General features: G+C 49.8%; 8 protein-coding genes across 8 annotated transcripts; 5 read left to right on the forward strand and 3 right to left on the reverse strand.

Moving 5' to 3' along the window:
• Positions 1 to 226: 226 nt before the first annotated feature.
• On the reverse strand, positions 227 to 2,981 carry N7462_003780 (UBA/TS-N domain protein; the record flags this gene model as incomplete). Its single annotated transcript, XM_057075506.1, has 3 exons — positions 227 to 328; positions 386 to 1,338; positions 1,412 to 2,981. The coding sequence occupies 3 exons, from the start codon at positions 2,979 to 2,981 to the stop codon at positions 227 to 229; spliced, it is 2,625 nt and encodes an 874-aa protein (XP_056935011.1).
• A 2,675-nt stretch (positions 2,982 to 5,656) lies between these two features.
• Positions 5,657 to 9,266, forward strand: N7462_003781 (TMEM198/TM7SF3 family protein; the record flags this gene model as incomplete). The annotated part of the gene is made up of 4 exons (XM_057075507.1): positions 5,657 to 6,135; positions 6,187 to 6,235; positions 6,298 to 6,685; positions 6,745 to 9,266. 4 exons carry the CDS (start codon positions 5,657 to 5,659, stop codon positions 9,264 to 9,266), a joined length of 3,438 nt encoding a protein of 1,145 aa, XP_056935012.1.
• Positions 9,267 to 9,503: 237 nt separating this feature from the next.
• N7462_003782 (uncharacterized protein) lies at positions 9,504 to 10,553 on the reverse strand (the record flags this gene model as incomplete). The annotated part of the gene is made up of 3 exons (XM_057075508.1): positions 9,504 to 10,113; positions 10,170 to 10,355; positions 10,417 to 10,553. The coding sequence occupies 3 exons, from the start codon at positions 10,551 to 10,553 to the stop codon at positions 9,504 to 9,506; spliced, it is 933 nt and encodes a 310-aa protein (XP_056935013.1).
• A 394-nt stretch (positions 10,554 to 10,947) lies between these two features.
• On the forward strand, positions 10,948 to 14,961 carry N7462_003783 (CHAT domain-containing protein; the record flags this gene model as incomplete). The annotated part of the gene is made up of 1 exon (XM_057075509.1): positions 10,948 to 14,961. The coding sequence occupies one exon, from the start codon at positions 10,948 to 10,950 to the stop codon at positions 14,959 to 14,961; it is 4,014 nt and encodes a 1,337-aa protein (XP_056935014.1).
• Positions 14,962 to 15,344: 383 nt separating this feature from the next.
• N7462_003784 (ERF4 family protein) lies at positions 15,345 to 17,365 on the forward strand (the record flags this gene model as incomplete). The annotated part of the gene is made up of 2 exons (XM_057075510.1): positions 15,345 to 15,360; positions 16,239 to 17,365. 2 exons carry the CDS (start codon positions 15,345 to 15,347, stop codon positions 17,363 to 17,365), a joined length of 1,143 nt encoding a protein of 380 aa, XP_056935015.1.
• Positions 17,366 to 18,100: 735 nt separating this feature from the next.
• N7462_003785 (AP-2 complex subunit mu) lies at positions 18,101 to 19,560 on the forward strand (the record flags this gene model as incomplete). The annotated part of the gene is made up of 3 exons (XM_057075511.1): positions 18,101 to 18,437; positions 18,505 to 19,495; positions 19,554 to 19,560. The coding sequence occupies 3 exons, from the start codon at positions 18,101 to 18,103 to the stop codon at positions 19,558 to 19,560; spliced, it is 1,335 nt and encodes a 444-aa protein (XP_056935016.1).
• A 195-nt stretch (positions 19,561 to 19,755) lies between these two features.
• N7462_003786 (ankyrin repeat domain-containing protein) lies at positions 19,756 to 21,403 on the reverse strand (the record flags this gene model as incomplete). Its single annotated transcript, XM_057075512.1, has 2 exons — positions 19,756 to 21,239; positions 21,301 to 21,403. The coding sequence occupies 2 exons, from the start codon at positions 21,401 to 21,403 to the stop codon at positions 19,756 to 19,758; spliced, it is 1,587 nt and encodes a 528-aa protein (XP_056935017.1).
• Positions 21,404 to 22,506: 1,103 nt separating this feature from the next.
• N7462_003787 (uncharacterized protein) lies at positions 22,507 to 23,886 on the forward strand (the record flags this gene model as incomplete). Its single annotated transcript, XM_057075513.1, has 1 exon — positions 22,507 to 23,886. One exon carries the CDS (start codon positions 22,507 to 22,509, stop codon positions 23,884 to 23,886), a length of 1,380 nt encoding a protein of 459 aa, XP_056935018.1.
• Between the last annotated feature and the right edge of the window lie 413 nt (positions 23,887 to 24,299).

Below are 24,299 nucleotides of genomic sequence, written 5' to 3' on the forward strand. Positions count from 1 at the left end.
TCTGACTCAACTCACATGTCAATCGAGTATCGAAGGCGAGGAAGTTCAAGTTAACATCATGATCTCATGCATATTTCAGCCATTGCAATATGTCAATGTGCTATGTTCTAAGAATCTCGCTGAAAATGAACATAGTAAGGAGAGGGGAAGGGGACAGTAAACAAAGATGATCATAATATGGGACAAGTATAAAATCCCAGGGCAGAGTATCAGAAAATGACCGGCATCAAATGTTGTTTTCCACCCTAAACTTATCCCACGCCTCATTCAAAGTCCCAAATACAGCACCCGCAATCATGCGCTGTTCAGTTGTGGCGGTGGGAGAAATCTAATTGGGCCTGATTAGCAGCAACTCCGGGGGGTATATTTGTAGATTGAAACATACCTTGTCAGGATGAACCTTCGCAATTCCCTTCATGTATTGGATCTTCACCTTGTTTGGTAAAACCAGCTCTGACAAGTTTATCTTCTTCCAGCCGGCTTCAGGCCAGAGCACGGTATCCAAGCTACCAAGCAGTGCACGCAGATTGTCCTGTTTTCCGTTCTTCCAAGAGGCAATTCTTCCATCAACACTCTCTGACAATGCAAACTTCTCTTCATCCGCACGCTCGGCAGCTTTGTTGGCTTCCCGCAAACGACTGACGGCTTCTGAGTCTTGCCCAGACGCGGATGCACCGCTCAGGTCCGACAGAGCAGATGTCTTCTTGGGTGCAGGAGATGGGCGTTTCTTCGCGGGCGCAGACGGCTTCGAGGGAGGTTTGCTGATACCCGCAGCTCTCTCGCATCGGTTCCGGCCTTGAATGCTGTTGCTTCCACCGTGGCCCGACTCCACCGCCAGCTTCCACGCCTGCGCTGCATCTGCCCAGCGCTCAAGCTGCTCCAAGGCTTCCGCTTTGCGCATCAAAGCCTTGCCAAAGAAGTCCTTCATTGGCTTGGCCGGCTCACCATTTCCTAAATCAATGGTTTCATCTTCGCCTCTTGACGGCCCAATCAGGTTCAAAATGATGTCGGCATCATCGATTGCAGACTTGGGCTCACCGACCTTCAGCCCAGTCATCGCACGGTTACTGCGAACGATGATCGTGATCGGATGCTGGTCTGGAAGCATACCAAGAGCGGTGGAGAAACTTTGGTGTGCAGCTGCATAGTCGCCCCGCTTGTACGCTTCAGCCGCCCTCTCGCGGTGGCGGTGTGTGGACTGCAGAGCCTCTGCAGATACGGGTGGAATAGGCCGTGTCGGTGCTTTCGGCCGTATTGGGATAGAGGCAGGGCGAGTGGTAGGTGGCGTCGCTCTGGCTGGGGGCTGGGTTGAGTCCGCTGCGACGAGGGGGCCGAGGACTCAAAGAGATCGACGTTCGGTTCAGGTGCTGGCGGTGCTTGCGGCCGTTTGCGTCTAGCTGGACTAACGTACGCTTGAGCCGACTGCTCCTCTGCAGCAAAGCGTGACAAGCGTGACTTGGGCTCTGTGGAGCTTGGTCGTGATGGTCGCTGGAGGAAGTTTGGTTGTTGCATTTGTTGGGTGGCTGGGGAGGGTTGACGGCGCGTAGCGCCCCTGCCGAAACGAGTTGGTGATGATCTTGTGGGCGAGGAGGTTTTTGGGGCCTTGAGTCCCCAGATTCGAGGAGCATGGCCTCCGAGGTGAGATCTTGAGGCTGCTCTTGGGGCTGGTGCCTTCCTTCCGCGCGTCGCCCAGGTTGTGATGGGGCAAAAGATTCCTCTCGTGACGCAGACGCATCCCTCATCCATTTAGGATTGTTAGAATCATGGTCTGCATTGAATTCATTGACAGCCTGTTGGAACTTCTTGCTGCCCGTCTTCCAGAGGGAGCCTGCGGTCTTCCACAAGTTGTTCCCAAGTTGAGATGCGATTTGAGCCGGGTCCTTTTCAGCAGCCCCTGGGCTCCGACTATCCTCACGCAACCGGGAAGGATTCGATCGGTCTTCCCTCGTCCAGGGGGGTTGCGCTTTACGCTGGCGACTGGTGCTTCGCTCCATGCGGCGGTTGGATTGATCAGGCACCGGAGACCGGCTCTGAGATTTCTGTCGAGAGTCGGCATGAGCTTGTGTGAGAAGCCAGCCAACTGCAGCCTGGACATCTGTTCCTGACTGGGTGGTTTTGAGGGCCTGTCGAGACTTGTCCGCCGGAAACCCCATGTCAACCAACTCTGCGATAGCTCGGTCAACTTCATTCGAGGGCATAGGAGATGCGCTGTGCTCATCGCGATCATGGCTGAAGGATGGCTCTGCTTTTGGAGGTGCTTGCTGGCGAGGAATCTCAGACACCGGCTTGCCTAACAACCCGAGAAAGTCATCCTCATCATCTTGTGGTTGTGCAGGAGCAGGCGCTTTCGGCTTCAGATTATTAAGGCCGAACGGATCGTCATCATCATCATCAAATGCACCTATGTTCCCGGTATTATCCTGCATAACGATTCCGCCATTGGGTGTTTCCTGCCGCGAGTTCGTTCCAGTTTGAGAAGCATTGGAGCTAGGAATTGGAAAATGAGTCGATGCGTCGACAGGCGCCGTGGCATTGAATGCGGCGAGAATATCATCATCTTCAGCCGGTGGCGATACAGACTGTGATTTTGGGGGAGCAACGCCTGGGCTTTGGGTACGACCTTGCTCAAAGCTGTCCCAGAACTGTGAGTTTTGGCCACCATATTGTGCTTCATACCGGCTGCGATTCTCAGCCTCCTTTTTGGCCTTTTCCTCCTGCAATCGCTTCTGTTGCTCTAGCAGAGAAAGATTCTTGTTGGCTGCAGAGGAATTAAAGGACACTAGGTTCGCAAAGCTGTCTCCGGTGGATGTGGCGGGTTTTGCGGGGGAATTGGATCGGTTTGACGTCGCGGACATCGGAGTGGACCTGCCAGAGGCGCCATTTGGTCGAACACTGGGAAAGAGGCCAGAACTCATAGGCGGAGGTTTGTTCGCGGGGCCATCTGAATTGGAAGACCAACTCAGCCCGTTGAGGTCATCCATAGCGGGCAAGATAGGTACAGGCCCGATGTGGATTGGTAAGAGGTTCTGGTAGTGGTCGGAGGTGTGTTAGGAGGGGAGGAATAGATATGGTAAGGTGTCCATGATCTCACCACACGGAAAGCATGAAATGAAGTTAAAACGCTTTGCTTTCTAGAGAAGCTTCGATCGCAAGCCGCAGTTGAACCACTCTGCCCCCCCCTGTACATGTGGGGAGGACCGGCGCCGGGCACGTGATGTTTCATCACTAATGATCTTGTCGCCTGAATGGCCATTCTGTCCTTCTATAGTTCTATCGTTAGATGAGGTGAGAGGCTTGTGGTAGATGATCTTTCTCTCAGAGAGTTGGAACATCCTGGTATCTCCAGTCTGAGGCTTAATCATTCTGTTGCTGTAGCAAGAATTTGGTGCATTTGCGATCACGAGCTTCATCATACTTCGCTTCTGCAATCTTTCTAGGAGGCAAAAATATAGAAAGGTTAGGTTTGCCAGATCCTTTTACGTGAGTTCATACTATCTATTTCTCGAAAAATATAGCCTGAGCAATACATTTGTAATAATTGTGCCTGCTTGGAGCGGACAACTTGAAGCATTATTGATCTAAAGATCGAATATAATCGTTATGGCTTGTGGGGGCTTCAAGCCTGGCCTTTGAGGCATTCAACTCTGGCCATATAATTCAGGCCTTCATACTCCTTCGGGCCAGTTCACTCAGTTAGTCACCCAGCTCCAAACTTGCGGTTGGGTCCCACAGCTCCAACTTCATAATCTCCGAAGCTCGTTTGCCCCCCGTTAGACTGGTACAAAATATTGGCATCTTATAATGTATTGTAGACCGTTTGCTACCAGTCGGCATCTGGACTGCTGGGCTTGCATGTACGTGAGACCCATACGTTTTAGTCCAGAACACTTAGGGAGTATTGAGTGAGGCGGTTATAACTATATATTTCTGCCAGCCTACTCTCTCTCGCCCATGTTCAATGTCTGCTATTTGGCTTCTTACTTAACATCCTGCCCTAGTATTTCATCTTTTTCGAGTCATACTCCAATATCTGCGTATATTTTCCCCAGACATCGAATCATCCATCGCCGATCTATTGCGGTCAGGACCACTCTGTCCACGTGTATATCTGTATGGAGTATGTGCCCTAGGACGCCTACCCAGAGGGACGGGGAACGAACAACTCAGCACCCACATGTTCGCCCAACAAGTCTCAACCATATGGGACGATCTCGCCCGCTGATGGGAGCCATTCATTTTGGGCAACAGGGTAAGTGAGTGGTGCCAAACGAAAGATAGTCTGGTGTCTCAGATGCAGATGTCCCTTGCCTGCAGCATCCCGGACGCATCCCGGGCCAGAACAAAACTCGGCAACGCAAAGTCAAATTCTATGCCCAAACCAGGAACAATGCTGCCAGCTCGGCACTGTGGCTTGATGCCCGTTGTGATAGGCCAGTTGGGACCTGCATTGCAGCAACACCAAAGCACGGATCCAAACGATAACTCGACAGATCGAGTGCCAAGCCCCACTCAGGAACCCCTAGTTGCGGGTTGGCGCCGATACCTCCGAGTTACCCTCACGTCCCTGAGAGCTGTCGGATATTGATCTCTCGCGCTCTCTCCAATTTGTTGTATTTTTATTTTTAGGACAGTCAGTAATTATTGGAAAGGCTCCCACTGCAATAATTATGACCTGGTCTATAGAACGGAATCCCCACGGGCAGGGGAGATGGCCGGTCAATTGCTATCAGAATATCAGGGGCTAATTGTGATCGATCAGGGAAGCTCTGCTGGTGTCCCGCATTCCACTTGTTGACCAGGGGATGGGATCAGCATTGAGGGTCCAGTCATCATGCGTGCTGTAATGGCATGATGGACAGGGATTGAGTAGTTAGTACGCGTAGATTGAACAGGCCCTCGATAACGGAGAGAACTTGGCTCAATGGCCGGCTATCAGGGCCGAGTGGAAAGACCCTCGTCACTCTAGTGCTTAAGTGCTAGTGAAAGAAAAATCCTAGCTAGTGGGAGAGCGGGCGGCGCCCATTCCCAGCAAACGACGGAGCTCCTAATCTCCTTTCGTCGCGAGGGGCCGCCACTAACGCACCAGTAGGGAGCTGATCCCGGCTCGATCGACGGGGTCTCGCGATCGGTGGGTCGCCGGATGGCTCATTGACTCGTTAGCTGTGCTGCTGCTCAAGTTCGCGTGGGCGTCCATTGTCCAATTCTTGGTCGCTTGGCCTGGCCAGAAACAAGAAACTCAAATACGCCAAACAATGAGGGCCCTTTCCGGGAGCCCCGCGCCGTTCTGGAATTCCGGCTGAGCGGTGTCATTGATCGTTTAAATGTAGGGGCATTCGGGGCTGGGCCCCCATAGCGAGACTTCCTGTTTATTCCATCACCTTTGGCCCAATGGGTCCACGACGTGCCTTTTCTATTCGAAGTGTTTTTTCTTTTTGATGGTCATACCTGGGCCCTTGACACCTCCGACAAAGCTGTTTTTTCTCCAGTTACTCAATATACTCAATATACTCAATATACGCAGCAATAGGAGGTTTTCTATTGTCGGATATGTGTAACGACGCTTGAAATACTACCTATAGTTGATACGGACTCCTTCTCGCGCCCCCCCCCCACCCCGCATTCTCTCGAAACCAAATCTTGTGAAAGCTCGAGCAAGATGCGGTGGTCATTCTTTTGGACATTGATCTTTCTGCTGCTTCATTGCAGTGAGACAATCGCGGCCCCGGTATTAGACTATGGGCAGTATGAGGTCGAAGAGATAGCGACCTTGGATAGAAGAGCAGACAACGAAGCAACAACCACAGCGACCAATGCAGCGACGAGTCAAACCTCCACGGCCTCGGCAACCGATACCCACACAGAATCCGCAAAAACAACGGTAGCCGTCACTACTACGACAGAAACGAAATCCTCCACAACGTCGAAGGCGAGTCACTCGACCTCCATCGCCACTACGATTCCGTCTCTGGATGGTTCCACGGCATCGAGCGACCAAGCTTCACAGAATGGAACGAAATCAGTCTATACAGGCGGCCTGCCGATCAAACCAGTCATTACCCCGGCGTTAGGAGTGGGGGGATTCATTCTCTTGATCCTGGGAGCAGCGCAGGCCTTCATCGGGATCCGAAAACAATCGTCAGTGCTTTGTATCAAAATAGACGCTGGCTTGGCTCTAACTCTCACTAGAATCTATATATTCCTATCTACTGCATTCCTTGCCGCGCTGGGTGTTACTGTGCGTTTCTCCCACTCTATTGATATACAGATGGAATTTGGAGCTGACCGAAGAATGTTCAGGTTTTGATTGTCTACGTGATGAATCCTCCAGTTACTAATGCTGTCCAAGGAGGATATCTTGTCGCCGTGTTTTTCACCGGTGTGATCTTCGGAGGCCTGGCTCTCGTGTTTCGAGAGATTACCGAAGGACTCGGTTGCCTCCTGGGTGGTTTCTGCATCGGAATGTGGTTCCTCACCGTGAAATCCGGAGGAATTGTCACCGGTAGCACTGCAAGAGCAGGGTTCATCATTGCATTCACAGTAGGGTTTTACTGCCTGTCCTTCAGTCAATACACCCGATCATACGGACTCATGCTTTGCACGGCTTTTTCGGGTGCGACGGTCTTGGTACTTGGCATTGATTGCTATAGCCGCGCGGGATTGAAGGAGTTTTGGCTGTATGTCTGGGGTAAGTTTTCGTCAAATATCTTGCCCTCCCCCCCCAACACGATCTAACTTGCGTTCTAGGACTAAATGATGATATGTTTCCCTTGCACACTAATACATATCCTGTCACCCGTGATATCCGGGTCGAACTTGCCATTATTATTATAGTCACTGTGTTCGGTGTTATTGCACAATTGAGGCTATGGAAGGTTATCAAAGAACGCAGGGCCAAAGAGGAGATATCCCGCAAAGAGGCACAACAGAAGGACGAAGAAGCAGAAACTGAAGTCGCTCGACAACTGGAAGAAAAAAACCTAAGGGAGCGTGCCGAATGGGAGCAGATGTATGGCAACGGTGTCGATGCTAAAGCAGCTTCGATGACTGAGACTGCAGTCGCCGAAGATTCCCGACGGGGCTCGGAAGGATTTGAGTCTTCCGGAAACGAGAAGGGTGATTCTTTTGAGATGAAGGACATGCCAGCTGGGTCCCACGCTGCCAGTCCCATTGAAGGCGGAAGAGTGGAGGAGGCAGTGCCAGAAACCGTGAATGAAGAGCAAGAGGGCCCAACACACCCTGCAGCCGACACTTTAGAACAACACCCGCCTGCGTCAGAGCAGCATACAGAGCATACAGAGCAGACCGAGCCAAGACCAACGTCATTAGTCTCACGCCATACACTTCATTTGGACCAAACTTTGCGAGAAGATAATGATTCCGAACACGGGGCTGTCCTTGGATCCGAACCTGGCTCCCCACGCTCCAAGCGCTTATCTGGTCGATCTCTCTTGAACAGATTATCTTGGCGCAGCGCGAATGTTCCGAAGAATGCCCCTCAGTCGCAATCGGAAGAGGCGTTGGTTGTATTAGACGATACCAATTCTTCTATTGCTGGCGTCGTGGATGATATCAGCTCAGGTTGCCCGAGCATTGTATCAGACATTTACGCCGACGCCGAGAATGAAACTGAACAGGAGAATAAGGAAACAAAGAGCTTGCAGAAGAAAAATATTCTCGCCGAGGTGACTGAAGCAGGACTCAATTCGCAATCACGAAATATCGAGTTGAGTGCAGACGTACTCCAAGAGGAATCGCAGCCTTCGCACGGCCAACACGATGTAAATGAAGCAGAGCGAGCACAACAGAACAGCGAGTTCCAAATCCATGAGGATAATGCGAGCAATGAAAACCAGGTAAATGCGGAGGAGTCAAACTCTCACGACGAGAGCCCGCCCTCGAAGCCCGACAATATCACATTGCGGGTTACGTCTGACCCGCAAACCGAGCCACCCGCCGACAAAGAGCCCAAGCTCGCAGCTTCTGTGGAAGAGGTCAATAGGGTTAAAGAAGATTCTACAGCCACTGAGCTTCCAGTCAAGGAGACGACCATTGCCGGTGATGTCCCGGGTGAGGTAGATGGAGATCCTCAACAACCCGATACGGATTCTGTTTCCCAATCAACACCGCCATCGAAGATGGAGAGTGCGAGATTGGATGTTTCTACTGTAAAGAATATTCCTGCACAGACGTCAAAGATTGTGCATTCCTTCCGCACCAACGAATGGGCCAAACATCTCGCAGACGCAGAGCTTCCGGATGTTGAGCCCATTACACTGGACTATGAAATTAATGCCGTCGAGGGAGATGCCGAAGAAGCTCCGGCGCCAGTGGACATCCAAAGCCTCATGCAGACGCCGATGAATGCCCATCCTCCTCCTGCGACGTCGAGCTTCAATGAGACCCCAGAAAGCCCGGAACAGGTTCGGCGAAGTTCCCATACTTCAGGGGCGGGCTTCACCGAAGCTTCTCGATCCAAGAGCCGAAATAGCTTCCAAAGCATTTTGGGCGCCAAATCTCCAGCACCGTTGTCCCGAAATGTCTCATCCGCTTCCTTGGTGCCACGCCAGGAGCACGACGAACGATCGGGTCAACCCAGGAGCCCATCAACACCATTTTTGACAATTACCGCGCCGCATGAAGGCCAGGAAGTTACGGATTCACCGCGGTGGAGCGGTCCTGCACCACTTCTTGCCGTCCGTGAGAATATGGTCCGGAACAGGATGTCTTCTACCTCCCTTCGTTTCGACCCATATATCTCGCGAAGCCAGTCGCGCCAATCTCTGGCTGATCCGTTTCCGATGGCCTCGCCGCCTTTGTCTATCCCCGAAGAACGAGACGAGGATCTCGACGTGACCTCCGCTGGTGATGAAGATGATCTCCCACTATCTCAACGAAGGGCCATGTTGCAGCAGAAGACTTTCCAGTCACCATCTTTAGCAAGCCTTCAGAGCCTTGAGCCTGCACATTCATCTCAGCATACCACTGCTGAAACAGGAAGAAACGCGGCTGTTATGGCAGCATGGCGACACTCTGTCCGAGAAGAAATATCTCAGAAGCGTGACCCCTTGGCTTTCAACTCGCCTCCTCTCGGTGCGTCAAGTCCTGAGAGACCGCGAAGCTTATGGGGATCGATGCAGCAGATGCGAGAAGCATCCGCTACGCAAGTTGGAAATGCGATTGCAGACGGAATGCAGCGCGGAAGTATGACGGATCTGCATCGTCAAGCTATGAGGCGGATGCAGGCCTCTGCAAACCGAAAACTATAGGCGTTCTTGTTGATTTGATACCCCTTTCCTCTCTTTTGAGTTTTCGGTCATTATGTGGAGTTTGTTTATTTGGGCTTAATATGATGCATAACATTTATTGAACATAGTTTATAATGACATAAACGCTGGACATGATCTGCTGAAAAGTATGATATGGTTGGTAACTGCTGCTCGTGTCCGTCGATATAAACCAGTGATTTTCTATCGGCCAAGGTCAAATCCCACCGGATTCGTCTTTCACTGTAGGAAATGCTTTGGGGCCTTCTCAAACATTTTGATTGCCTGCTCAAGCCTCTTCTCATATTCCTCCAAACCTTGGCTTTCCTGATCATTTGCAACACAGTCTTTGGAATGCTCCTGCTCTTCCTCAAGGCCAAGTTCAACCGAGTTGCCCTCTCCTCCTCGAGCGGTGTTCACAGACATCACATCTCGATACAGACCCATGGATGCAGGAAGCTTTACCTCGTCAATGCCTTTTTTACCCACCTTGATAAACCGAGCATCAAGTAGACGAAACTGAGCCGCCCAAACATGTGGGTCGGCAACCTCCATAGCCATTTCCCAAGATGAACCCACACCCAAACTGACAGTCCCTCCAACAGGAACACCAGACAAGGCACCCACAAGGCCAGATGATATACCCGCCGATACCTCTGCGGATTGCCCCTTCGACACGATGGTTCGAGCTCCTTCTAGGAGATATAGGCCGGTCAGCAACCAGACCTTCGGCCGCCGCGCAAATTTAAAGTTGATGACATAGGCGCTGTAAGCAGCCGACAGCCACAACTTCAGCTTCTGCTGTGCGAGTGGACTTTTCAACACACTATTTGTGAGGAACATTTCGGGGCTATATGCGTATGTGAGACCGGACATCACGGAAATGGGAAATGTGAAAAGAGTTACTCTTTGAGTATCATGCGCATTCCCTTCTCGGCAACTACGATTCGCTCGAGATCCTTGTTATATGCAAGGCCAAGATTGACAATATCGCCGCCATCGACGCTTACAGAAGGCGTGACGCGGGAATACCCATGGAAAATCACATTGTTTAGATTTGTTGTGTAGGCGTGTTCTTCCAAAGCATCATCGCTGTAACGAGCCAATGCATCAGGTTGGGCTATGTCGGGGTTTAAAAGCGGGAAAATCGTACCTGAGTAAATCGTGTGCATAATGGCGCGCATTCATTGGCTGCCAGTACTTTTCCAGTACCAGCGAACCCAAGGTTAGGGCCTCGGGCCGTTCCCCAACACCATAAAGAAAGAAGGACGAGTCATCGCCAGCCCCCATATCGTTGAAGCCTTATAGATCAATTGCCAAGCCTAAAAGCGGTCCGGGAACCACGAAGTTGGAGGAAAGAATTTCGGGTGGCATTTCAGTCGCCTTTTACTCTGTTCCGTTTGCTTTGCTGCCTTCGCGGAGTGTCACTTCGCCCGTGCTTACCTGTTTAACTCGAAAGGGGCAATTTTTGGCGAGGCCCGACTTAGGGTCCAGGGTCCAGTGATAACGTAGCAGTTCCGGGCGTAGGAATAGCCACCCCCACTATGATGAATGATAATGTTCATTATTATAAGGGGTTGCCCTGCTAGTATTTCGGACCCTCCGGCGAGATTGTCCCCTCCTCAAGAACGTTTGAGTCCCATAGCAGAATTCGCGACTGCCTTGTCGGTTTTCGCAAACCAGCATGGACTTTGAACATTTTATCGACCTCTGCGGTCGATCTCTTTTCCCAGAGGAATATAGAGGTGATTTAGATGCGGCATGGGACTATCTGCAGCAGTCGCGGCCGGACACCGAACCACTCGATGAACCGGCTGTTCATGCGGATTATCTCAGATGCTCAGCCATATACTCGATTTTAGTAGGGCGACTTAGCGATGCCTACCGCAGTCTTGAAACGCTAAAGGAAATTTTGGATAAAGTACCTCAAGAATGGGGACTACGGTACACAAATTACAAAGTTCTGACCGACTATACCCGTCGATATCCTCCAAATGTTCGCTTTTATCACGAACGGGCAAGACCCGTGAATCTCACGATGCTAAGCAACATCATTGGCCCTAATGAAATAACTGAAACTTTTATGGCGAATGTCCATAAATACCTTCCACTCGGTATCCCTCGCGACCAAGGCCTGTGTCAGATTCTGGGTGCGGTGCAGTGGTTTCCTATTCAAGCCCGGAATATGACGGCGAAATTTCATCCCCTCTCCCCAGGTGGACGAGCTGGACTGTCAGAGGAAGACATAGTGCCTTTGATCGCAGAACAATCTAAAAACTTACTCAAATATCGTACCATGGCTGAAAAGTACGATATGATGGGCATAGCAGCATACCTGACCCGTCTTATCGTGGAGTTTCATCTCACGAGTCAGAGCCCGGCTGCAACTACAGAGATGGAAGGTCTCTTTCAACGATATCAAACAATTAATGACCCCGTGGGAATGGCCAATTCCAAAATTTTAGAAGCCGATAATCTGCTCAGTCCTCCTTTCGCAAGTCCACTCTCATTGAATCTGATTGTTGTCGATGTGACTTCTGCGGACATGAATGACATTCTCTGGGACCCTATTGAGTTTGATTTGGCCTTTGAATACTTACCAAGGGCTAAAGAGCTCTATGAAGAAGCCCTCCTTCTTTTCCAAGCAGCTGGATGTAGACGTGGCCAAGCAGCAGTTTTGCTTAGACAAGCATGTTGCTTGCATAACCTTGCACGACACCAGCGACAGTCTAATAAACAAATTCTCGGGATACTAGGAGACTCCGAAGCAAAACTACAGCAGTCTTTCCAGCTTTTTGGGAAAGACGAGGCAAATCTCCAAATTGTTAAAAGCCATCAAATTATGGTGGACATCACCAAAGGAAACCCCCACAACGTGAAAAGTATTGCAAGAAATATTGGCCTTTGGGCTGTTGAAGCACAGAACGAGTCGATGGGACATTTCATCGGCATGCTTCTATCACGATATGCTCATCAGGAATGGTTCAAATATTCCAATATGGACACAGCCTTGACAGCATTGGAATGCGCCTACGAAGTCTTCGAGACTCTAGGGGATATCGTTCCTCTTTTTCAATCTATAGTTTCACGGGCAAATGTGCAACACGAAATGTTTAATAGCAACGCCGCCCGGATTCATATTGAGGAAGCACTTTCGATCGTGGACCGTGTCCGCGAATATTTTGATGAAAAGATCAAGTCTGCCCCTGATACACCCTTAGGGAAGGCAGATCGAGCAACGTTAAGCACAAGCAAATTTACTGCCCTCTGGACCTTCAGCCGCAAAGTAGGCAACATTTATATTCGTATTGAAGACCTGCAAGGGTTTAATGATTGGAATAAGAAATTCTTTCATTGGGTCGAGCATGAGGAGAGCTTTCGAGAATTTCGGGAAAGGCTGGATGATTACTACAGCGAGGAGCATCCTCATTTTGGGCATGCATTTTCGCAAAAACAAGTGAAAGAACTTTGGCGAACCAATCTGATTGATGATGTGGCTAGAGTCCATTTTGCTTCTGCGGAGCTTACGTATCGGCGTTTGCTGGACGATGGAGACATAATGGAGGCAGAACAAAGTCTCCGCAACTTTGTGAACATGTCAGTGGACTTCGAAAAGTTCTATTCCAGAGATCTATATCGTATTCTGGCATGTGAGCGTATTGGAGACAGTTCCAAAGCTCGTGAGATTATGGGCACGATTGACGATAACCAGCTCTTTAACGACATGCTCGAAGGTTTCTTGAATGGAGAGGGCGTCCGTCATTTTTTCTCGACATTAGCAGAGAATGCCCTAACTTTTACTATTTATGCTGGAGACCAGGCGAGGGCTCGTCATATTGTCGATCTTATCATTAAAATCGCGCCCACCTTTTTCGAATCTATGAATGAAAGTGCCTTGGACTATTCTTTCCGACTTGGTCACTTTGGGACTATCATGAAAGAGGAGGAGCCCCTCAAGTCCTTCTCTAAGCTCCTTGAGTGTCGCCAGATTATTGAGGTCCGTCGCATTCAGACAAAAGACTTGGACGCCCGTATCGGTAACTCGGCAGCAGGATGGGGCAGTGAAGTTTTCCTCAATCTCGCTCGAATCTGCCTGGATTGCAACCAGTCAAATCTTCCGCTTAGTATACTATCTGGATATGAACTCGGTCACTTTGGGGATATCTCATGGATTGAGCATGCATTGTTGTTTGTTGAGATGGGTAGAGCTCGGTCGGTTCTCGAGTCTTTGCAGGCACAAGCGAGTCAATCCAAAGGGATGCCAGGGGTTCCTGAAACTGCAGATCTATCGGAAGCTGTACAAAAAAGGCGACTCCTACGATCACTTCTTGCCTTGAAAACCTTGAGTCCTGAACAAGAGAAAGAAGTTTCACAGCTTGGCCAAGAGATCAAAGCATTGGAAAAGGATGGAGCCATATCTTCTGCAACCGCCTTCATCGAGACAGTCAACTCCACGATTGAACCAAAACTGCTATACCAAAGTATTGACCACAACTCTGTTGTTATTGAAGCCACCTTCAGCGCACGAGGCTTTATTGCATTTGCAGTAACTCGAGACGGGATACAGAAAACACAACGAGGAACTACTCGTAATGTCGATATCCGAAGACCGGTGATGCAGGCCATGAAGATCATGAGGGAAATGACGGGCTACCTTGGAGAGGAGGAAGAGGCTCGCAAGAGAACCCTCAATGATCTTTCGAGGGATATTTCCGCTGTGGTGTTAGAACCTTTCGCTGACACTGTTCGCACTAAATCGCACGTCATATTTTCTGTTTCGGATCCGATGACTGCGTTTCCCTTTTCGATACTCTTATTCGACGGGAAACCACTAATTATGCATGCCGCAGTCTCTCAAGTTCCAAGTCTGACTGTTTTGCATTATCTTTCCCAAAGAAAGTCGGAATCCCGTGCGCCAACAATATCGGTTCTAGCGAAATCCCCTACCGAAGGACCGCCAGAACCACTGGAGCCAACTAGAAGCAACAAAGAAGTCAACTTGCACATGGCGGGCATTGAGGCAGTCAATATAGCTCGATTATTTGCTACATGGCCAATTGAAGCATCCCATATGACTAGGAAAAGCTTTCGTGAATACGTCGAGGGAGACTCATTGATCATGCATATCGGGACTCATGGAGATGTTAACCATCGCAATCCTCTCCTCTCATCCATTTCGATTGGAGACGGAGAGCAGTTCCGCGTGGCCGACATGTTTGCAATTCGAAGCCGCGTGAACCTTCTGGTTTTTGCTGCGTGTCTCAGTGGACTTGGCAAGGCCACTATTGGCAGTGAAGTTCTGGGGTTTTCTCATGTGGTTCTAAGCACTGGATGTCAGGCTTATATTGGATCTCTTTGGAAAGTGAGCGACTTTGGTTCCATGTTAGTTATGACCTTTTTCTATCGGCATCTGAAAAGCGACCCCCACCTCGCCGTGGCGGAGATTATGCGAAAGGCGCAGATTGATATTTTACAACTTGATGGAGAAAAAGCTAGTTTATTTCTCGATGATATGCTGGATACTTGGACCTCCAGCGGGCATGAGGGACAGAGTCCAGCGGAATTTGTGCCCGACGCAGAGTTTCTTCTCTTGACATTGAAGATGATTCTCAACCAGTTGGACTGGACCAGCCCCTTTTACTGGGCACCGTTCACTTTAGTGGGATATGGAGGATTGCGTTTTGTGCATGAGGACTAGTTATGGTGCTAGAATACGCCGTTTTTTTGCGAAGTTCCAGGGCAGTTCAAGGGAGAAATCTTGTCCTTCTACCATTCCCTACACTACATACTCCTGAGACAGGTCATCTCCGACCACAGAATACGGGATACTTAGCATGTTCTTGAACTGTTAAAATTTCGGCAAGCACCAAGTCCCCCATGGTTTTATGTGTCCTGAAGGTACATGCAGTATGCATAGGAATGATCGACAGGGCGCAGAACGCATTTTACGGCGTGTCAATTGTTCTGTCATAGTCGATTGGGCGTTGTACAGACACTTGCTAATCCACACGTCGACTGTTTGCCCTAGCTAAGCATGGTAGTCAGTTCAGATTGGACAGAAACAGAAGTTAGGACTCAAATATGACACATGCATTCTGTAGGCACAAAAGTCCACACATCCCGTATTTCAATTTCGGATTGGCCAGTCCCCTCAATTGCTGATGAGCCAAGACCGAGATGAAACAAGGGATGGTAGTCGATTAATCACCATGAATCCGGGATGAGCGACTCGTCGCATGAGAGCGAAAGGGGACTAGTAGTGTGCCAGTGCATTGCTACTGGGCATACTTGTTGCCCTCAATATAAAGGAACAAGAGTAAGACCACTCGTGTGGAAGGAAAGGGTCGCATTTAATGCTCGACTGGATATAGTTCGATATCACCGTTGCCTGCCTAACCCCGACTATCGCCTTTCTCGATCCTCCCTCTCGATCGATTATTGACCTCTTATTTTATATTTTTTTTGTTATCCTCAGACCAAAACACTGTGCATGCTCTTTCTATTATGTCTATGATTGCTTGGGCCCCCGTTCTGTTTGCTATCGCCGACACTTGATTCATTGGGTTGATTGATATATTTCGGCCTTGCCCAGCCGGTGTTTGATATAGGCTCCAAAGGGGGTCGGGACTCAGTTTTCCGCCTGAGGATCCCCGATCATCGCCCTGGAGCTCTTTTCGCCTGGAAATTCTCCTGGATCTTCATTTTGACCTTCGAACTGTCGTTTCAGTCTCTCGCTTTCTCCCGTGTTCCCTCTCTGTTGTTCTTGCCTTCGTTCGCTCATTTCGACCAGGAAGGAGACTTTTTCCTGTGCCGATCGCCAGCTCCCGACCACCGCACGCTCCCTTGGCTTCCCTTCCCCTTCCTGTTCCGCCTCTCGTTTCCTCAAAACGGCGTCCTTCACAGCCTCTCGATCCCATTCGAGGGAGGCTGGATTGCATTCCTATTTCCCGAATCCACGTGGTCCACATTCCTTAGGCCTTGGCTTTCGTGGAGGCGTCCCCGTGGAGGCGACTTCGTCATTCTCTCGAGCACAGCGACAGTGCGTTCCCATCTCGGGCCCGTCGTTCCCTACGATTCTTCGCCCGCCGGCGGTTCGCCTGGCCAACCCGGTCAATCACGTCCCTCGTATTACTCCGATCACCGTCCCTCCACACCGGTCAGACGAAAGTCTTCCCATCGGCCCTCAGCGCGACGCATATCCCCTCCTCAGCGTCCCCGAACGCCGCCGCAGTCGCCTCACTCCATCCCCCACATCGCCCACCAGCCTGATCGTTGAGCGCAGCCAAGGAGAGACTGAGAGCGGACGGACTAGTATTGCTCTACCTCACCGTCACCGGCGCAGCGGCCAATTCCTCCCCTCAGAGATGGCAGCCGCATTTGCGGGCAGCGCGGCGAGAGATGTCGAGAACCTGCGCCCCCCAGAAGAAGTCCACCTTGCCCAGGACGGCACTCGTCGTCGAGACGATGACCGACCGCGCCACGTCCAATCACAAACCTCTCTCCGATCTCAATCCCAAATCGCATCGGTTCCCTCCCACACCGGCCAAGCCCCTCCAGATATCGCCGACGAGCTGGCGTGGGGTCCGGCCCATCCCTGCTACCCTCACCTCAACCCCCATGTTCCCATCGGCTCGCAAGAATATCTCACAACACGAGTGATTCGCATTCGGCGAGACTGGATGGTCAAGGGCGATTTGGCGCCCACCTTCTCCAACCTATACCCGGAGATCTTGGACCCCTTATTACCAGAGCAAGAGTTCCGCAAAGTGATCGCGATGGTCAACGATGGGCTCGTGAAGGCATTTGACCCCTTCAGCCTTCGCAATTGGGTGGATGGAGCAATTGGCCTCTTGACCGGGTGGGTTTGGGATGACATGAATGCTCCTGGGGTCAAAGGCCAACTTCAGCATGTCGAGACCTGGCTTGAGAATTGGAACCGGGATGTCGGGGCCAAGGACGGGGTCCATATTTGGAGCCTGCGCCGCACTGCGTATATGTCCATTGACATCCAGATTCCAGACCCCAAGGTTGGCATCGTACCCAGCGAAGGACCCTCGCTACCAAATACTCGACCCAGTACCGGGGTCGGTCCTGGCAACTGATAGGCCTACTTTCGCCTACTTTCGCCGGACTCCTTCTTCTCTCCCTCCTCTTCTCCTAGCCTCTGCCTTTCTTTGGTTATATATGTCTTTTGTAATTTGTTCGCATCCTCTTTGCATGATATCCCTCCCCCAGCGACTGATCTTTGAACCCCCTACCTTTAACCTGCTTCTCGGCCTCTTTCTCCTCTCGCCCACTCCCTGAACGCCGATTTTCTCCGGACTCGATCCAGCTGTCTTTTGCAATCATTGTCGCTGAGGGTTTCCTTCCTGTTACATTTCGGTTATGTCTTGGGGGCTACTGTTGTCCAGGACTTGTTCATACTACCCCTATCACTGGGCTCAATTGTTTATTTAGTGGAACCTGGAAAAGCAAATATTGAGGACTTTCTGGTCCATATTATAATTCGTTCAATGCTATCAACTCTGCTCCCCTTAGTAACATGCAAAGCTGTTTAATCATCCGCTTTTTTCAGAATGGAGTGGAGTTCAAGGTGAATTGAAATATGTCGATTGAAGAGTATGCGATCGAAGTGTGCTGCTTTCTAGCCATTGGCTACGGTATCACGAGCTGTACATAGAGAAGTTCTGTTCTTTCATCCTACTGAGGCATGCGGACCATGTGTGAAGTACCCGCAGTTTCGGGCGGTGTCGATCCACTCCCCACATCCCCCCCGTCCGCCGAGCTCCTTCACTCCGAAACCCATACGGGATGAGCCCTTTCTGCAGCCACCCACCATGCTATCGGGGATCTTGATTTTTAACCAGAAGGGCGAGAATCTTATTTTCCGCGCCTTCCGCAGCGACTGTCGCCCGCGCCTTGCAGATATTTTCCGCATCCAGGTCATCTCTAACCCGCAGGTCCGCTCCCCGATCCTGACCTTGGGCTCGACGACCTTCAGCCATGTCAAACACGAGAATATCTATCTGGTCGCTGTGACCAAGAGCAATGCCAATGCTGCTCTGGTGTTCGAGTTCCTCTACCGGCTGATTATGCTGGGGAGGAGCTACTTTGGCAAGTTTGATGAGGAGGCTGTGAAGAATAACTTTGTGTTGATTTATGAACTGCTCGACGGTGATTTCTGCCCATCTCCTTACGTTGATTGCGGGCAGCATCTAACGAATTGATTCAAAACATCTAGAAATTCTTGATTTCGGATACCCCCAGAACACCGAGACCGATACCTTGAAAATGTATATCACTACTGAAGGGGTCAAGTCAGCCATCGCGAACTCCCCGTCCGACTCGAGCCGCATCACCATGCAGGCAACCGGTGCGCTCTCATGGCGACGCTCGGATATTAAGTATCGCAAGAACGAGGCCTTTGTGGACGTGATCGAGGACGTCAACCTTTTGATGTCTGCGACCGGCACGGTGCTGCGCGCAGACGTGAATGGGCAGATTGTCATGCGAGCATACTTGACAGGCACCCCCGAGTGCAAATTTGGACTGAACGATCGACTCCTTTTGGATAATGGCGAATCATCAGGGTCTCATGGGGGACGGGGAAAAAGCGGGATCTCTGGCGGAAACAAGGCTACACGAGCCGCTGCTGGCTCTGTCACCCTGGAGGATTGCCAGTTTCACCAGTGTGTCAAGCTTGGCCGGTTCGATGCCGACCGGATCATCTCTTTTGTGCCGCCAGACGGTGAATTTGAGCTGATGCGGTATCGCGCAACCGAGAACGTCAACCTCCCTTTCAAGGTGCACCCGATCGTACGCGAGATCGGCACGACCAAGGTTGAGTACAGCGTTGCAATTAAGGCGAATTACAGCGCGAAACTGTTTGCTACCAACGTGGTTATTCGCATTCCCACTCCTCTGAATACCGCAAAGACCACGGAGCGTACGAGCCAGGGCCGTGCTAAGTATGAGCCCGAGCAGAACAACATCGTCTGGAAGATCGCTCGCTTCTCGGGGCAGAGTGAGTATGTGCTCAACGCCGAGGCTACACTTACAACCATGACCCACCAAAAGGCCTGGAGTCGGCCTCCTCTCAGCCTTTCATTTAGCATTCTTATGTTTACTTCGTCTGGGCTACTTGTGCGTTATCTCAAGGTCTTTGAGAAAAGCAATTATAGTTCTGTCAAGTGGGTGCGGTACATGACCCGCGCAGGAAGCTATGAGATTCGGTATGATAGGGTCTATCTTTTGTTGGGATATTCAACCAGGCACTAACATTATTTCTAGGTTTTAAAATGTTGAGTGGTATGGTGATTTCATGCATCTTTACACTTGACTGTAAACCATCAGGCTGGGTGTCTGGCGTTGGATGGTGTTCTCTACATAATGATATTGCATTCCTCTACAACCCATGATTCTTTTCTGGGAAGTCTTATAAACTTCTATATATCACACCTTTCATAGACATGACGACATCATAAATTCGCCGTTATCGTGACTTGCGGTGTGAATCTCCTCTGTGAATGGCAACCGCAAAACCTTGATGACCATTGCTCTCCTCCCTCTGTTTCCAGTCAATCTCAAACAGCACCTTAAGATGCTCATCTATGACTTTCCCACGACCCGTTACCTCCCAAATCTTGTCTTGCCACGCATATGAGCTCGCTAATCCCCGTGTAATCAAAAAGTGTACCATGGATGCACTTTTGTCCATCGCCGCTGAATGTACCAAAGGCATCTTGCCCTTCTTATTCACCGGAATTAAGGAAGCAGCTTGAATGTCAGCACCATGTTCCACGAGGAGCTGCGCCAACCCGACATCTCCTTGCTTCACAGCAATATGTAGGGGCAATTGCTTTGTTGTCGAGTGGACCTCATTCGGATCGGCTCCAGAAGCCAAAAGAAGTTTCACAATTGCTTGACGCTGCGCCAACCATGAATTGGCCAGAGCAGTAAACAATGCCCCATGGGGACACTGCTCCGTCTTCATACCCACATCGAATCCTCCTCTTTCAAGTGACTCGTGTACTATGTCCAATCTTCCTGAAGTGATACCCTCTATAAAGATTTCGAATAGCATCTCCCTTTTGTCAAATTCTTGACCGTATTCCTCTTCCATGAAATTCACGATGTCCATTTTCCCAATTCTCAAAGCTCCTCGCACAGCTGCATATACCTGACCTTTTAAAGCGTGTTCTTTCAAGTGCTGCATCCAAACTTTCAAGCCTTCCCGATTACCAGCTCGTGCAGCCACGTAAACAACGTCCGTTCCACGCCAGTTCCAGTACTTACGGCTATATGACAAGGGACAGTCGTTCGCGATTAAGAGTTTAGTGACATCAACAGACCCTCGTTTGGCAGCGATATCAAGTGGGCAGATACTTCCGAACCGGTCGCTCTTCCATGTTAGAATCGTGTCGTGTCTGACCTGGCCCATTACTTTTCTCGGCTCGTCATACTCGTCGAGAAGCTTCTGAAGCTCCGTACAGTCACCCCTGATAACCGCGCTGGTCGCAAGAACAATGCAAAGTGTCCTTTCAAATGGTTCCCAGTACTTGCGTTCATACTCCGGGGGCATACCGCGATCGCGTTCATACTTGGCGATGTATTGTTCATAGCGCTGAGAGTCCAAAACACTGCGAACGCAATACCATTTCCCGCAGAGCCACGCATCGATGATTTTAGAGATCAAAATTTGTTTTTCTTCGGCTGTGCGTACCTTATGTGGCACTTCGAGGACACCGTGGGCGAAAGTCGAAAATATGCATCTGTTCACTGGATGTTGCTGCACTTTCTGACGTAGATATTGGTACTTATAGCGCTTTGGAAATTTGAACCACCAGTTCTCGTTTGAATGTCCGCGACCAGCATCATACGCGAAACGAGCATCCTGTTCGAGTTCGAAGCCGAAACCAACACTTTCAAGGCGCGGGCTGTGAAGGAGACAGTTCATGATTTCCTCGGCGAAAAATTCTGGCATTGCTTTTTAATATTTGCTGCTGGACATGGGACTGGAGGCAAAAACTTGACTTACTGTTGACGAGTCTCATTCCTACCAGCCATTTCAAATCATCAATTAGCACTCTATCAACTGCTGCCCAGATGATCTGGACTTGGATCTCCACGGGAAGATGCATATTAGGAGAGGTATGTGACGACTACAAGATTACTCAGTCCAGGCAGAGCCTCAAGGTCCTCTTATACTGGATGTAATGGATTCCTGGAGGCCTTGATCCCCTGTAGGGAGTAGCTATCATTGGTTGGAGGTATTGGTGAGTCACAGCATCACTATAAGTTAGTACTTGGGCGTTCTATGCTAGTGGCGTTGGCGTTGATTATTGACCAACCACGAACAAGCTCAATGAGACGGGTGACTCCCCAGGGGTGGACCATTCACCCAAACTTAAATGGATTGGTTGCTGCTAGACCCTTCCAAGAAAAATGCCCAAGTCTTCCTTTGCATCTTATAACCCGATCAGATATGTTTGGCCACAAGGTCAATAGTACTCTGAACGGAAGGTCTGCTTATCATTCTCTGCTTAGATGCCTACAATGGTGGCTACAGGAGAACACTTTGTGATCACCAAGGTTGTTATACCGAAGCGTATATCATATGCCTCCGAACAAAAAACAGCTTGGATCAATGCGAGCCGAGGTCATTCAGTTAGTGATTTCCAAAGTTTCATATTCCAGTCAACCCTATCGAAGAAAAACTTGTATTAGATATGCCAAGGGCCGGATTTTCACATTAGAAACATGGGTATCGGTTAAAAGTTTCAATGCCCTAATCTGTCAGCTCACATTCTGTTCCGAGATCGGTATTGGTATATTGATGAAAATCTGGCCAAGGAGAGCACGGGGACTTTCTCTCCGACGAGTAATTTGTAAAGACAAGCTGTGTTTCTGTTCCAAAATCGGCCTGAGGTCCCAACTTTCTCGGATGGTAAACATTCTGTTGCAACCCAATGTAGCAGGCTGAGAGTACAAAAACCCCACAGTCAGTCAAACCATCGGATGAAGAACTTTTTCACCGACACCGGAACTCAGTGGACTCATTTGCTCCTGGCTCACCTATTCAAGCAATCAAACTTACTGCGCACATGGATTTCAGGCGTTCTCATTGGCTATGGAGTACGACCGTGACATTCAAGAATATTTTTAAATCTGTCATGATCTCGATACCTTCTTCAAACCTTCTCGTATCTTTCAGTTAGTTGACTAGCTCGTCCAGACCATTCAAATGCCGTGGCAGAAAGTGTCCCAGGGCCGTTATGAGCGGGATTTCGACACTCTCGAGCAGTTTTGGATTGCCAATGCTGCAGTTGGTGCCCACATCAATCGACAATCCTATTTGCTATCCTGTACCGTTCGACTCAATCCTTTTCCTACGGCAGTAGAGGTTCAAAATTCCTGGAAGGCTTTACGCAAAGAACATCCACAGATTGCAGCAATCGCCGATGAACGTAACTCACGCCTCACATATAATGTCCCATCCCCAGCTGAGCTTGAGGCATGGGTACAGAGGACCTTCATTGTCGAGGATGACGGGAGCTCTGCAAGTGGCTTATATGAGAATTTACCTCCGACCTCGGCATTGGAGCTTCATTATCTTCCTGGAACAAGCGAGTTGCTCTTCCGAACCCCCCACTGGCGCATCGATGGCCATGGACTATTACATCTTCAAAACTCTCTTCTTCGCATTATAGCCGAAGGACCCCCACGCACAGTCTGTCTCGATGGGTCGGAGGCAGCTCATCTGGTGATCTCCCAAGATGAAGCATGCTCGGCCCCAAGCAAAGTGACCCCGTCAATTACCGCTGCAGCAGACGCTGAATTAAGCACTATATTTGACGGCCAGCCTTCTCTCACTCTTCCAACACAGCCAAACATTATAGCAAAGGCACCCGGGCGACTCGTTTCAAAAATTTCAACGGAAACTACTCAATGCCTTCTATCGGCCTGCAAGGCCCGAGGTATATCAGTCACTACTGCCGCGCACGCCGCACTCATTGTCGCCATGGTGCCCTACACGCAACACAATTTTGACCCAGCAACGCGCGGCCAAGGGGGTGGCCAACTCACTGGATTTAATACTATAAGTCTCCGAAAATATCTACCCCCACCTTGGAATGGACCCGATGCTGCCGTTAGCGTCTACCATATAGGTATTCCGTATACACTAGATCTAGGAGAAACAAACACCTTCGAATCTATTGCCGCTGTCCTGGGCAGTTTATACAAGCGCAATTTCGGGGAAGAAGACCCCCGAAATATTTTCGCTTTTCTTTCTGAGTATTTGCGCAAAATTCTTACCTTATTTCTGATGCCAGCACCAGACCCTTTGAAAGAAGCAGCACAGGCAGATATCAGCTCTCTTGGTGTGCTGAATGATTACCTCTTATGCAGACACGAGGGCAAGAACATGACGATTGAGGTCGAGGATTGGTGGATCTCCCAGGAAGTGATTGATCGAGTCTTACGGACTAATATATGGACATTGAATGGCAGACTTGCATTCTCGATTAACTGGAATATGGCTTTTTATGAAGAAAATTTCGTTACCAGATTCTTGCATGAGTGGGAATCAATATTTTTGAGGGAACTAGGAGTAAAGTCGTGAGAAAGATCAAGGGATGCAAGGCCGCAAATGATGTGCTTAAATTAATGCAAGTTATGGCGGGTTGACGTATATGCAAGGAAACAGTGAACTCACGCGCATGTAAAATCCAAGACAAATCTATCTGAAATAGCAATTCGTCTGAATTGATTGGCCATCTTGAGTTCTGCCCTTGGACTTGAGTCATCTCCTTATTTCCGCTATTTTCATATTCCAGTGAGAAGCCGGTTACTTGATCTTTCGGGCTATTGCATGTGATAAAATTCCGATAACTCCATATGATCTATTGAGTAGATTCAGTTTTTTCTTCTCCAAGATATGTTGGTCGTTGTTTCTGAATCAAGTAGATGCTTGGGATAGTTATTTTGACGCAATGTCACGTCGTGTCATTCTTGATATTAGTCATAGTTTTGGGG

Source organism: Penicillium macrosclerotiorum (assembly GCF_028827735.1).
Source record: "Penicillium macrosclerotiorum strain IBT 26536 chromosome Unknown utg000003l_segment0_segment0, whole genome shotgun sequence".
Classification (NCBI taxonomy): Eukaryota; Fungi; Ascomycota; class Eurotiomycetes; order Eurotiales; family Aspergillaceae; genus Penicillium; species Penicillium macrosclerotiorum.